The sequence below is a fragment of the Xyrauchen texanus genome, chromosome 17, assembly GCF_025860055.1.
Source record: "Xyrauchen texanus isolate HMW12.3.18 chromosome 17, RBS_HiC_50CHRs, whole genome shotgun sequence".
NCBI lineage: Eukaryota > Metazoa > Chordata > Actinopteri > Cypriniformes > Catostomidae > Xyrauchen > Xyrauchen texanus.
The window spans coordinates 23,506,831-23,522,792 of NC_068292.1; the positions used below are offsets into that span (position 1 = coordinate 23,506,831).

The 15,962-nt window shown below is 38.0% G+C and overlaps 1 protein-coding gene across 1 annotated transcript; it reads left to right on the forward strand.

Annotated features, from left to right (window-relative positions):
* The first annotated feature begins 3,509 nt into the window (after positions 1 to 3,509).
* On the forward strand, positions 3,510 to 15,726 carry LOC127658439 (ephrin-A1-like). Its single transcript, XM_052147733.1, has 5 exons — positions 3,510 to 3,775; positions 12,943 to 13,238; positions 13,662 to 13,727; positions 14,328 to 14,426; positions 14,605 to 15,726. Exons 1-5 carry the CDS (start codon positions 3,678 to 3,680, stop codon positions 14,724 to 14,726), a joined length of 681 nt encoding a protein of 226 aa, XP_052003693.1. The 5' UTR covers positions 3,510 to 3,677; the 3' UTR covers positions 14,727 to 15,726.
* The last annotated feature ends 236 nt before the right edge of the window (positions 15,727 to 15,962 follow it).

Consider the following 15,962-nt stretch of genomic DNA (forward strand, 5'->3'; position numbering starts at 1 on the left):
ATTTAAAAGGATAGTACACCCAAAAATAAATATATAAAAACAGTACTCACCCACATGTTGTTACAAACCTGTGTTACTTTCTATCTTTCGTGGAACACAAAGGGACATTTCAGGTTATTTGACGTTAACTTTTTTGCAGTGTATTTTTTTGTTTCTTCCCTTAGCTAAAATCACGCATTGTTCATTATGGAAAGTGTCCTTGAAACAGAAATACACAGAGGTCAACCTGCTTTAAGGTAAAACAGATGTTTCTGTTTTGTGTTCTGAATATTGTGTTTGCAATTGTTCTTTCTCTACTACACAACCATCCCTCCATTTTCCAGGTCATCCCTGACTTTTATTCATAATATTATGCCTTTTTCAAAGTAAAACCACATTTTGATCTCTATTTCTCTTTTTCCAATTTTCCCTTACTCAACATTTGCACACATCTCCATCCTCTACCATGCCTCTCTCTCCCTCACAGTATTTTGCAATAGCAGATTCTGTAAATGCCTCAGGGTGTATCTTGGCGCAATGAAACCGATATCCACTCCTTATTTTGAGCCAAACCCTCAACGGCTAATACACTCCTCCACCCTTTTATCTTCTCACCTGTCAAACTCTCTCTATTTTCTGTCTTTCATTGTCTAGCCCATGTTTTGTTTTTGTTTTTTCATTAATTTGTCACTTGAGTGTACCCAACCATTTCTCCATTTTGGGAGAGCTGTTACACAATATTTGTAAAACATTAATAACACTTCATCAATTATTCACCCAGGTGAGCAAAGCACTGTGTGTTAAAATATTTTCTGCAGGTGCCTGAAGGGCAGACACAACTTGAAGCTGCCTAGAAAGGTTGCCCAAAGTTTGTCAATGTTATTTTTCTTGTCATTGCTCTTATTGCATAACTGTGGTGCTCATTTTGCATGTCAGACAACAAACAAACAGAATTACTGTTCCATAGAGACACATGATAACAGCTATGGGCTTATTTTCACAATGTGGAATAAATTTTTTATTATATATTTCATCATCTGATGTTTGTAGCTGATCAGAGTGGTGGATTGCTTTCTTTGTTGCAGAGATGAGATCTAACTGAGCACATGTGGATAGTTATTGGCAACTTGAGAGCTTAAATGATAACTCAAAACAGAATTTTATAATCTGTCATTAAATTATCCAACTTGTTCTCATTCATCACCATGCTGGTTTGTTAGGTTACTATATACTGCAAGCCATCAACTGAAGTTCCCCTCACTAAATGACCCTACAGCCATTGAATTAAGAAAAGCTGGACACATTGAACGAATGCTGTGTCAACAATGAACAAGCACTTTTACCAGTAACATTGACATGAATTTGTGTTGAAGTGGATGCAAAGTTTCCAGACAGAATGGCAAAGTCATTCACACCTTGATCACTTTGTAAAGCAGCAGTCTGTTATGCAAAAGCATCCTTTGTTCAGCTACCATTCAGAACACTGGACAACTGCCCATTCACATGCATTCATGCATACACTCACACACTAGACAGTATAACCAACTAATTTGAAATTCTCCTACACAGATCTATCCACACAGCAATGGGCACTTTTGAGAGGGAGCGAGAACAAAACAAGATAGTGTGTAAAAGAATGAAGAAATGAGGGAAAGAGATTGAGAGAGGATGGAGAGCAGGATCTCTGCTTTGGTCAGATTGCAAGCACGATGCATGGTGCCAAAGCCCTTCTGTAAAGGGAAGCCTGCTGTGGGCAGATCTGTTCCTGAACATTTGCTCAGAGCTCTCCTTCCTAAGCCGATGCAACTCATATGCATACTGTAACCTGCTACATTCAGCACAGACAGAGTGCTCATAACTATACTCATATTAAATACACATTCCCTGTGTCCAAATATTCTGTATACATCCCTGAAATACAGTATTGCAAAGAACAGCATGTCAAATGACTAGGATGTCCGAATACTCCGTATTCATTGTATATAGATGGCGAAAAATGCCAGATGATACTACATCTGCTGAGATTCTCAAGTGTGCAAGCAGTGGAAACTTTGCTGTCCAACAATGCCAAGAAAGTTGCTAAATGTGGATAAATTGTTCCCAAGTAAAAAAAAAAATATATATAGCATGTTATATGTCAAACTGCACAGGTCAAACGACAGTGCTAACATGCTTGATGTCCACGTTAAACTATGAACCTGCATACTTACAGAATATACTTCATCACCAGTTGATAAGTATTCAATATATACATCGAATTCAGTACATACTATGGGAATTTGGATGCAGCCATCGTCCCTGATCACCTGGTGAATGTGAGGCATTGCTCTCAAAACAGACGGAAAAGCACCCTCACTCATATATACTCACTCAGCCTTGACTAATTGTCCTGAAATGAAGCCTTTAGCAACATATAACATGTATGAGCCTGCCCAGCCCAGCCCAAAATAGTCAGCAGGTAGATACACTTTCTGCTGGGTTTACCTTTATACTCCCAACCTGAAAGATAATGGGTCTCCCCTATGACCCTATGAGTAGCAAAACCTGGATTAGAGAGCACCAGGGAGCCCCCTGGGGAGGTGGGATGGGGGGGGGAAGAAGCCCTGATGACTGTAGAGACGATGTCATAATGCTCTTACCAGGTGTAAAAGGGGATTATACAGATTACAGTTTTTGATAGATACTCAGGAAGAATCTCAGGTTTTTTTTTTTTTAACAATGAGTAAATTTCCTAAAGTCATATTTCATAATAGAACACGACAGCCCACAGTAAAATTACTCAACTTGCTGTCATACTGATCAATGCAGAACAGGGTCATAATCTAACTTCCTGTAAACAAGTTACTTACAGTATATAGGCTATAGAAATTTTAGAGTAGGTAATGGACGATTCAAGAATGCTTAAAGAAATGTTCAGGGTTCAATTCAAGTTAAATTTTCTGAACAGAAAAGTTTAGTAAGTGATTTTATCACACTAAACTCATGTTCACAGTGAGTATTTTAACATGCACAAATTGACTCTCACTCACTTCCATTGAAAGTGCCTCACTGGAACCAAAATTGTTGCTTTTTTTTAAGAAAAGAATAATTTTTGTAGTAATCAACATTATGCCACAAATGCTGTCGATTGAACTTAACTCATTAATGTCCTTTAATGTCTGGACGTGTTTAATAAAAAAAAAAAAAAAAAAAAAAAAGCCTAAGTCTAAAAAATAACAAAATCACAAATGTAAAAACTAGGAAATGCAAATGCTGGGTTACATTTATCATAATAACAAATTAAGATAGGCTATTATAGAAATAAGGGACTGGAGATGTCTATTACATATATCAGTGACTGATATTTTCCAGCCTATAACTGAATTCCAATAATAAACAAAACAAAAGGGTTTGTTCACTTCAATCAGTTCAGCCCGTGCTTGGAGGCATGTTCTGAGAACGGCTCTGTTTTGATTGGTTGTCTTGCTTTGTGGGCGTTGGGCTGATTGATAATGTGGACTGAGTGCACATTTCGGCAGGCTTAACAGCGATTGCTTCAGTGAGAGTCATACAAACCAGTTACTCAAGCAAACTGAATCACTAGCGTTTCAACTATTCTTGCACTGTAGTAGTGCAAATTTATTTTGATAACTTTGACGTGCAAAACAGTATTTTGCACTCATATATAGTCTTTAAAAGTGTATTATACCTTGTACTCGATGGATTTTCTGTGGCTGGTCTGTGTTTTTGTGAGCGTCAGCGCCTGGTACGCATCCGCAGAGCGACACAGTGTGTACTGGAACAGCTCAAACTCCAAGTAAGTTTTATGACTTTTACTACATATTCCTTTATCTGTGCCAAACGTTTCCCCCTGTCTTTTTATATTTGTATTTGTATGTTGCAACGTCTTGTTAGTATTCACATGTGCATATCACACTAACCTCATATAGTTTTCCAACTAAATCTATATCCTGTTTGTGCACTACCTAAACCATCTAAATATATGTTTACATGACTCTAGCTGGTGTATTTTATTTTTAATATCTGCATGCCATGAAATATCCATGGCTAATAGTAGCCTGGGCTTTATACGGTATCATATTACGGTATGTTATTAAGTTGTAATACCGTTACAGTTTACATATCAGTGGTTATTATAAACCCTAGGAGACTTTGGTGTGCGTTTTATCAAAACATCGCGAGTGTAATATCACCTCGAGTGTTAGTGATATTGAGAAAGGATGGGTCATTGGGCACTTTAGAAAGATCAATACGAATGTCTGCAATCCCTGCTATTTATTACGCTTTTAACGGGAAACTTAAGAAAGAGAAAATTGACTTTTGTAGACGAAGAGTCCTACACCAGAGGCTATAAATGACATACTGTAGGCCTATGTATTGTAAAACAGCATTTTTGACCAAGAACTGACATAAAGGGCTGGGTAAAATATATTTTCTGATTTATCGCAATATTCGTTCATGCTATCGCAAAAGTTTCCGATTAATCGCGATATTTGTTTGAATGATCAATTTTTTCAAATCCAAAATCTTCTACTTTTACTTAAAAGCTTACTACACTTTTGGTTGTGTCAATCATTATATCTGTTAAATAAATAGCAATTGAACTGCATCATTTGGGCCCTGTTAATTATTAAAATTACTTTTTTCTTTTTGTAACCAAAGTAAGAAGGTTCCCTGTATAGTTTTTAGCATTAGCTAAGAGAGAATCGAGGGCTTGTGAATCGGAATCAAAACAAATCAAATTGGGAAATTTGTATGGAGACCCAGCCCTACTAACATTAACTTTTTAGTCAAGTGTCATTGACTTGCCTCTGCAGAGAGTACACCATTATTTGCACGTACACAGTTGGCCATAATGAACCTGTGATCATAAAAAAGTAGCTAGTGATAACTAGATTGGCAAGAGAATTTGGGCTTAACGTCATGACCCTACTGCATGGTTTAATGATGTCACTGGTGATTCGCACAATGTTATGATTCAGTTGCTCTTTGTGTTTTTGGGTAAGTCATTTATCAATATCATTGCGCAACATGAGTGTGCCAACCTTAACCAGACACGCGCGCACTCAGCTGAGCCTGACCGAGATGGCAATTTCTGAAAAAAGAGAGAAGGAGTGATAGCAAGAAATTGTGTAATGGAGACTACACTCCTTTAGGACCTGCTGTGAAAGAAATGAGGTGGAAGAGAAAGTGATGAAGAAGGAGTAACAAGAGCTGGTTGAATTTATTGGTGCAAAAGAGTATATATATATATATATATATATAAAAAAGAGTAGGGGGGGGGTGATTATGTGGCTGCAGTCTGGTGCATGGTCCACTCACTAATCCTGACATGGTCCAAATTCATGGGAACAGTTGCATAACCAAAACAAGAAAACTCATAATGACAAAACACTAAGCCCCTCTGGCAATCTCTACATTAAAAATCAGTGTGAATTAAAAAAAAATTAAAGCTCTTCTTCTTCTGTACACACACACACACTCACACAGACACACACGTAAACAAACATAAATAATACATATGACCTTCTTTGAGCATGTAGTACTGAAAAGGTTAACAACAAACACTCACACATCAAGACTAGCACTTCTTGATAAATCCTTCTTGTGTGAGTATAATCTGGCAGGTTTGGTGGGAACTGTTTTTATGACACTTTTTCCAAGTTAAGCCTCTCCCGATAATCTCGCATTCTAAGAAAAAATAAATAAACTATGATATTTGCTTTAATGGGATTTCAGGCCTCTTCTGTTGCTTTTCTTCCCTTTTCACAGTTTAAAGAGTTTTTATAAAGGCCAGTGCCCAGTGGTTATTCAGTCAGACCATGAAAATCAATCAGTCAGTATGGAAGTGAATTAGACAAACTTGGCTAATCAATGCCAGACTTGTAAAGCCAATTAAGCATTAAATGTTAATTGGAGTGATCATCTGATTTTTCCTGCAACATAAAAATATTTGCACATACAAACAAACACAAACTGTGCTTTTTGTTTCCTCGAATTGAGTGTTTTCCAACTGAGTGAGTGATCTGTAATGATTTAATCTCCTGCGTGTGGCCTTTGGCGAGTTAACTCTCTGGTTTGGCAGGTATGTGCGTGAGTGTGTTTACCCCAGGAGACTGGATTTTCAGGTCTGATGTTTTGTGGAGTGACATGTGGACGTTGTTTTCGACTACCTGTTTTTGTGCTCATCGCATGACGCTTGCACAACAATTGTGTTAAAGGGAAAGTATTGTCACGACCTGTCACGTTAGCATCATCTAATCATTACATTTGGTCCAGATCATTTATATATATATATATTTTTTGTTTATGTCAAAAGCATGTGCGTACCCTCGTCAAAGTTTCACTAGCAGTGCAGGGGAGTGTTTTTTATGAGCAGCAGTATCACTGCATGCTGACAAAACTGTGACTCACACACACATGGTGTGGCACCAGTGAATGTGTGATTCTGGAATATATATTTAGTAGACAGGGATTCTTTCCAGCAAACATGTTGCTGCTATACTTGACCTTTCAGCTGTTCATTCATTGTCCACCCCATTTCGTTTTTCTTTTGCTTCCCTGCTGGTACCCGTCTGCCAGATGCACTTGAAAGGATTAGTTCATCCCAAAACGAAAATTCCCTAATTTTGTTCCAACCCCAGATAACTTTCTTTTTACTGTGGAACACAAAACTAGATGTTAAGCAAATTGACAGCCTCTGTCACAATTCACTTTCATTGCATGGAAGGAAAAAAAATGCAAAGAAAGTGAATGCTTACAAGACTAATATACTGCTTAACATCTTTTGTGTACCACAGAAGAATGAAACTCCTACTGGATTGGAGCAACATTAGAGGTGAGTAAATAATTAATGAGAATTTCTATTTAAATGTTTTGGTGAATTATCCCTTTAATTTAAAATCTCTTTGAACATGTAGGCAGAGAGTCACAGCTGAAAAATTGCACACTTGACGTGTTTGAGAGGACGAGACAGATTGGCATTCATATCCAGACAGATTCCACTGTCAGACCAGAAATCCATCATCTTTAACCCCCCTTGTTCTGTGTCTCTGTCTCATAAACACACACACAAACATGGCCTCAAGACAGCAATGTAGGCAGGATTATAATCTGTGAAACAGACAGAGTTCCACCTCAGATTATATGTAGATGTGTTTAATCTGGGTGAATGGCCCATACACACAGAAATCACTGTTATATGTATAGATTTGGTAATCCGGTGCTGCCTAATCCCACTCTACAATGAAAATTATGTATGGAAAATATAATCCATGAATCCACAAAGTGTTATGGAACGCACAGCCATCTAGAGTGTTTGATGGTTTATGAAACACTTTTTCTGGCTCATTAATGTTGTGTTTCCACGCATATGATTGCATTTCATTTCAGGCTTTTAACTGGTCAAGTAATAATGATAAATAATCCTTGTACCAGTTCAGTAGAGTACATCAATTATTTTGGCCTTGCTTGTTACTTTTGTTTTTGCCCAGTTTCTTCTCCGTAATATTTGTTTTCCACTCAATATAACCCGTACAGCCCCTTCATTCACCTCTTTCTCAGCTATTCCTTCTCCTTATCTTCACCCCAGACTTCCCCACTATTTCTCTACTTCTGTTCTTTTTACCCTCCCTGCTCCATATTTCCCTGCACTCTTATTCCCACAAAAGACCCAGTCACCCCTTTGTCCATCTTTCTAAGTCCTTGATTACTGTTTTGATTCCCTTTGCACGGTTGAGTTGGGAGTTTTCCTGTTTTTTGTGTCTGTAGTGTGCTCGATTGTGTAATTGTCGGTGTAGTAAAGTGTGATCTGTGTGATGTCAGAAGTGTAAACAACAGAGCTGTTTGCTTTAACCAGCAGCTTCTTGTATGGAATTTCTTAATTCCCTTAAATTGAGTGTTGGCCTTTAACATCCTCAAAAGCTCACTATCGCCACCTACAGAATCCTCAATTTAAATCATGTCAACAAACTAAAGATATTTCCTTTCATTTATTAAAAGAAAGGATACTTTAAAGATGTATTGTTTTATCTGTATTAGTTAATAGATGCTTATTTCCCAGTAATGGTGCTGAATTTGAATTAAACTCACAGAATGGTACATAACAATAAGCCTCCATATCAGCAGGCAATTAGCAATCATTTAAAAGTGAAAGAGAGAGGGAGGAGGGGGAAATCAGACATTTGTAAGGTACAGACAGAAAGACAGAAGCAGGGGGATGGGTGGTGAGTTAGAGGTTAGACAGAGAGAAAGGAGAGTTTCTTCAAAAATTAGCCTGAATGAAGAGGCCCGGTTCATAATGTGATTTTAAACAGAGAAGAGAAAGAGAGAAGATGGAGGGGGATGGGAGATTTAAAAATATAAGATCTACAGATGGGGGCAGAGCGAATTACGTGATCGACTGGGTTACATTTTCGTGCAAAATAAATTATCCAGAGTTTTTAAAAAGTTTCTGTTCTTTAGCTGGAACCAGCTATGCCAAAAGTCCCATTCACAGGAATGTTGTCAAACCAAGAAAGTAACTAAATATTCAGTAAATTATATAACTTAAATTATACGTTTTTTTGGAATCTAAGATTTTGCACAATATTTAGGAGGAACAAATGTAAACACCTGTACGAATCAGTCATTATAAATTCATATTTATCAACCTCTATTTTGAAGGTTTCGGGGTGTGTTATTATACATTTACACTCATATACTTAGACTGAAACAACCCCCACTCCAGCCTCACTAGAAACATCTGAATCTGTAACCCCCACCCTTACCATCATCCCTGCAAATGGGCTGCACTAAATGGGTCTGGTGCCGGTGAATAGAAGTGGTATGATCATACACTCAGTGTGATAATCCCTAGTTTGGAAGAGCGTATTAGCCAGCCAAAATTCCAACCAGCTCCACTACAGCTGGGGTAATTACCAACATGTAACTGGGGTGACAGACAATATAAGTATTGGGTACTGATCGAGAAGAAAGTGAGAGAGCAGTGAGGTTAAAAGGACTTAGCAGCAGCTTAGCACCCTGAACCTGTCACCCTTTAACAGAACCAAGGTGTAAGATTGAGACTTCTGTATATATTACACTCCTAACAGAAAAAGAAAGACGAACCATAAGTGTGCAATAGTTTATGTGTGTGTGCGCTTGAGCAGACAGGTTTTATTACTTGATAGTGTGAGAACAAGCCCCTACAATAGGATCATAATACTTGTCATGACAAGCAGCAACTCTTTAAGGTTTTGTGTAACTGAACCCTTAAGTGTGTGTGTGTGTGTGTGTGTGTGTGTGTGTGTGAGCGTGTATTTATCACTTTGTGGGGACCAAATGTCCCCATAAGGATAGTAAAACCCGAAATGTTTGACCTTATGGGGACATTTTGTCGGTCCCCATGAGGAAAACAGCTTATAAATCATACTAAATTATGTTTTTTGAAAATGTAAAAATGCAGAAAGTTTTCTGTGAGGGTTAGGTTTAGGGGTAGGGTTAGGTTTAGGGGATAGAATATAAAGTTTGTACAGTATAAAAACCATTATGTCTATGGAAAGTCCCCATAAAACATGGAAACACAACTGTGTGTGTGTGTGTGTGTGTGTGTGTGTGTGAGTGTGTGTCGACTGCTGACAGCGAGTATAGTGTAGTTGGCAGTGAGTACATCTGTTCAGAAGTGCACAGCTCTGACCGGCACTTAGTATGTTTATGTGTGTGCCCTGCTAACTTATTGAGGGTGTGTCTGCAAGAGCTGACCCTGAACTTTGACACTACTGACCTGACTGATTGCTTGAAACATTCTGCTGAGAGAAAGAGGTGGAGAGTGGATGAATACCAATCAGTTTCCATGTTAAATCTCTAATTCTGTGTAAAAATACTACTCCTATCCAATCTCAATATGCAGAGGCATTTACAAGTAAGCCATTTTTAGCCTGAATTCCCCAAAAAGTGCAAACTCTGTCTTTGTGGTGCTATCAAATCATTTTCAGTTTTTTTAGCATCTTGACTGGCCCAACAAAGCAACATCGGCTCAACCAATGTGTGTTTAGGGAAGGTCTATCTGTTTTGACCAATGGTAGACAGGAGAAAATGTTTGAAAACCAGACTTTTCTCTTGAGAAAACGCAGACAACCACTTCTCTTATCGTTTAAAATTGAGCTGCTCATTACAGAGATAAAGCAGCTAATTTAAACCCAAAGCCCGCACACATATTTAAAAACACATACAGGCTCCTCTCAAACAGATGAGTAATGTGGCCCCTAGGGCCACAGGTACAGACACACATCTGGCAGACCAAAAGAGAGGAGAAAAGGGTGGGAGCTTAAGACGGGAGATGCTTGATGTTTACATGGATTCATGCCCCTCGCATAACAGCGTCACTCGGCCCATCACAGAGCAAACTGTCACACGGGAACAAGTTGGGTACAGCGAGAGAAAGCTGCGTTTGAAGTGACAGATCACATGAAGGAAAGATCACATAGAGCTATCAGTAGCTAACCTCGGAAAACTCAAAGAGATTAGATGGGCATGGGAATCGCAGTGTGTGTGACGGCCCGGCAGACCCTCTCAGTCTAAACAGGCTTCTATAAGCAGGACTAAATACTTTTGGCTTGGTTCACACTGACCTTAAATATGATTTTTTTTTTTTCTTCAAATCCAATCATTGTGTAATTTATGAAATCTGATCCATTTGTTCAGATGAAGTAGTCATAGTTAATGCCACATAGTTTGCTATATGGAGCTATGTATAAATGCAGACAATTTGCAGATTGAATGACGTTACATACACATCGCCTTCCAAATGACAGTTCCAAAAAACTAGCTTTATATTGACTAATACACATTGTACACATTTTTATCTCAAACTACATATGGATATAAACTGGACCGGATTTGTAAAAGTGGATTTTACTGGGTTTTTTACTGGTTAGACTACAAAACAACTAAACAGATCTGTGTTTCATCTGTCAAAAAATCAGATTTTTTGCTGCCTGTCTGAACAAAGCCTTAGTAACTAACCACAGTCACAAGACCAGACCCCAACCCTGAGGCTGGTGTGTGAGACGTGGGGGAGTTAATGACACCCAATTTACATTGTTGTCTTGGTCTCTGAAACACATTGTAATAAGGTCTCAAACAGCTCCAAATCAACTGCTTCAAAGAAATGTCAGAGGAAGTGAGATATATGGATTTAACTCTGAAACTAGTAAAGATAATCACACTGAGGTCACTTTTGACCACTTTGAGAGCTTTTGGATCAACCGATATTGTTTTTTGTGACCAACACTGATTACTTGTATGTGTAATTGCCTGAATTTTAAACAAAATAATATTAATTTAAAAAAATGACAGCTGTTTTTTGACCTCTACTGATTATTTGTATATTTAAGTGACTGATAATCAATATGCATAACCAAGGTTTATTTTTGCTTTTAAATACAATAATACGCAAAAAAAAATTAATGTAACACCTTTACAATATAAGTGTAAATATCTGTAAAAAATATCGGCAAACCGATAACCAGTCTGTCTCTAGTTTATAGTGCTGAACATGTAGTTTCACACTTTCTTAGTCTTATCTGTTGCGAGTCGTTTAACGATATATTGAATAAACACATGCATTGTGCTTTCCCACACAGAGAAAAGCCAGCCTTTTGAACATGGCACTGATTAGAAGCAGTGCGAGACAGACTCTAATCTCCACATTTACCAGGGCTAATGAGCTCAGTGATGAGTGTGTTTACCCCCTGTCTGAATAGACCGCGAGGCTGTTTAGACAGGTCGGCTAATTCTTACTCCAGAGGCACAGTGGGAAAGAAAGAGTGAGAGATGTAGGTTGTTGGGGGACACAGGGGGCCTTTCAGGAGCCTGTGTGTCTGTCTGTCTGTCATTTAAGCACGGCTCCCAATGGCAACAACAACTGTGCCAAAAGGGAGAAAATGATAGACCAGAGGGCAAGCGGGGGGAGAGCGGCCGCTTTGTGCTTTGATGGTGGTTCACATGAGGGCCGTGTGAGTTTTGGGTGTAAGTAAATGTTATAGTAATTTTGATTGAATGCATAGTAACACAGTCACGGAAAGTGAAGATAAGCAGCCAATCGGATCTTGTTATCTGATCTCGTAGTGATAAATAAATCAATTATGACATGTACTGTTTCAGCTTAAGACAGAAATGTTGTGACAAAAAAATAAGCAATAATAAATAATTGACAACATAAAACAAGATAGGCAGATAGGCCATTGGATTTGTCATTTATACATCTGGCAAAATTGACGTTCAACAGCAGCAGCAGGGAGGTTTTGATCAGACAAATATAAGACAAGCTAAACAATCAAACAACAATCAAAGGAAAGAGAGACAGAGAGGAGGTTATAAAAATACTATGAGCAAATTCAAAGAGTCAGTCAGTCTAAGCGGCTCCATCACTGTTCCGGAGAGAATGAGGAAGAGGTCATGACAGAGAGAGCGGCACTCAGGAGGATAAAAAAAGAGTCTAAAATGTAAAGTAAAAAAGATAGAGGAGAAAAAATGACAACAATTTACAAAACAAAATCAAAAGAGAGGGACAGAGAAACAGATGATAAGGAAATCTGTCTTGTCATCAAGAATCAAGAAAAAAAAAGAGAATCTTTGTACAATCGCTCCTCTACACTGCTTTGTCCATTGTGACAAAAAAAGAAAGAGAAAGCAAAGAGGGATTTTACTGTGTGTTTTCAGCCATTCATACAAATTAAAGGGCAAGGTGAAGGGTGAAAAACGTCACTTACACCCACATAAAACAAAACGTGCATCAGGGTGTAGCCCCTGCTTTTGGTAAGCACTGATGCTTGCCTGGGGCCTTTAGGTGTTTCCAGGATTGTTTCTGTTTGTTTGTGCTCTTCATGCCACTTTAGTTATTCCTGAGGTGTGTCTTTGTTCAGTACACAGGTATTAAAAGTAACATTTCCTTAAACTCTCTTTTTCTCTTTTTTCTTCTAGTTTCCTATGGGACGACTACACTGTGGATGTCCGCATTAATGACTACCTAGACATCATCTGCCCTCACTACACACGTGGCGAGATCCCATCCCAGGAGGCAGAACGGTACGTGCTCTACATGGTGGAGCTGGAGGATTACGAGGCCTGTAAGCCGCAGTCCTTCGACCAGCTACGCTGGGAGTGCTCTAGACCCTTCGCTCCTCATGCCCCTGAGAAGTTCTCAGAGAAGTTCCAGCGCTTCACTCCCTTTACTCTGGGCAAGGAGTTCCACCAGGGAGAAAGCTACTACTATATTTGTAAGTATCCACATCTGTATTTGCAAAAGCACTCAAAACCTAGCTAGTTCTGTGTTAAAGGGATAGTTCACCAAAAAATGCAAATTCTGTCATTGATTACTCACCCTTGTGCTATTCCAAAACCATATGAATATTTATGACTGTTTTCCAGAATGTCCAAGCTACTTTTTTGCATACAATGAAAGAGGATGGGGACCAGATATGTGGTCCAACCATGGTCACCATTCAATTTCATTGTATGGGGAAAAAAAGTAGCTTGGACCTTCTGATAGCTATCTCCCTTTGTGTTCTGTGCGAGAGATAAAAGTTATACTGATTTGGAACAACATAAAGATGACAGAATTGTCATTCTTGTGTACTATCCCTTTAACTCTTGTTTATAAAACCGATTTAAATTCTAAATGTTCTGTCTCCTTTCAACAGCCAAGCCTCTTCACCATCATGGGCAGGAGTGTTTGAGACTGAAGGTGGATGTTGTTGGACATCATGGTAAGAATCAAATCAGTTCTTTGCATTACTAAGCACATGTTTATGGATTCTCATAGCAGTGTCTGAATTAACCTTTTCATTAAGGGGCAATAATTTTGCCTTTTATGAGGGCATATTTATTCTAATCCTATCAAAATGAGTGTCATACTTTTATGTCAAATACTTAAATTTAATACATTTATTATCATAAATTCTCAGTCTGAGTAAGTGTGCAGTATCTGATATTTTCTGCAATAAATAGACTCAAAAATGATTTCAAGATTTATGCATTTTAATTTAATTGTAAATTTCTGTCAAATGAAACGGAGTAATCTTTAACACAATGAAACAAAAATAAACCTTAGTTTTATTAATTTTATTAATAATTTTGTTTACACAATTCAATTTGATGGAAATTATTATGAAACTGAAATATGTAAATCAATTCTTGAGTGTACCTAGGCCTAGAATAACAAGTTAAGAAATGTATTAGATGTTATAAATGAAACAATGAGAAAATCATTACAGCTTTTTTTGCCTCCACATTTTGCCACTTTAAATGGCATTTTTTTCCCCAGGTCCCCTTGCTAAAAATCTTTCATTTATTATTTAATGTTCTAGGTTCCAAGAGCAAGAAGAAGACAATGGAGAAGGAAGAGGAGATCAAAGCAAAGATGGCTGCAGGAGGCGTTCATAACCCATCCAACAGGCTTCCAGCAGGTGAGCACTTCTTATCTGTCAATCTCCTCTTCGCTTCTGTCAGCATGTCCATTTGTTTTAGAAATGATGTGAAATTCCAGAGTGACTCTGCCTTTCTAAGCCAGTGTGTTAGAGTGTGACTTTACGCAAGTTGCATAGTTGTGAAATGTACTCACCGTCCTTTCTCTTCTTCTTTCAGATGACCCTATTGCAATGATCCCAGTTGTGCAGAGGAGCGTGGGCAGTTCCGGTGTTTGTTTGGCTCCAGTAACAAGCTTCTTCACATTGGTCTCTGTATTCATCCTTCGGCTCCTCCACTGAGCCTGATAAAGGGACTCTCCACTGTGGTCCATTAGGACACAACAGACTTTAAAGCTGGTGCTGGTTACTGGCTCAGAAAATAGATTTTTTTTACAAATAATTTTTATACAAAGAGAATGGACTGACGTTTTGGTGCTGGTGTGCAAGTTGCTGAGTGATGTGTTTGTATTTGTGTTTGTGAGAGTGGTGAGGGAAGGTTAAGAAGCTTCTCTCTCAGTTTTGAAGAGTATTTAGTATTCTGTAATTGTTTTCCCCCTCAGCTCTTTTTACTTTACTTTTATAGACAGTGTGTGTTCACTGTTCCTGAAAATTCATCACAAATGTACTTGGCAATGTTAAGATATAGAACCTTAAAGACTTGAGGACCTGTAACCATCAACTGTATAACTGAAATCATGAACACTGGGATGAACTACAGGCTTGATATTGTGTTTGATAGAGACCTTCTTTCTACTGTACCGTTTTTAAAAACCTTTGAGCCAGAGATCACTGGTATTATCTTAGACTTACTCTGATTTCGCACCTTATAAAGAATTGATGTTTGTGCATAGAAAATGTTTGAAAAATCTAGAGCATTTATCAAGCATTGGTGTTTTCCTGTGTTTTTGATCTGTTGTTGAAGCTTGTTTCTGTGATATAATGTGAACACACCCTACAAAATGTACTGGCACTAATTCAGAAAGCCGCTAACCATACAGCAAACATATTGGTGAAATCATATTTCTTTTCTTTCATAACACAACATTTGGTTTTGAACAGCTATGTTCAGCTGTGCTGTGTGTGTTTGTGAGAGCGAGAGAGAGAGTTAGAGTGAAGCTGGCCTTCTCTTGACAGAGCACAACTGTACACAATGAAACAATTCAAAGTATTCTCACAAATAAGTTAAAATAACAACTGCTTTTGTAAAGTTTTTTTGTACTGTATTGGTTTATAAGCTTTTGTAAATAGTTGTGTAAAAATGTACATATTGAGAGTTATATAACATAATAAATACATTTGTTAATTGTGAAAATGTGTAAAATGTTTTTTTTAATACTGTATGAATATTGTGTAGATGATTCAAAGAACAATGACCTGCATTCAAAAAATCTTGAATATTATTGAAGCAGCACACAGATTTTCTTGTGAATTTGTTAAGACCTCAGAGAAAGCTTAATACTCATATCAAACATACCCAACTTTCTACCTCTCCTCTTCAGTTCCCTTTTCTTCTCTCCTGGCCAGGACTTCACAGCT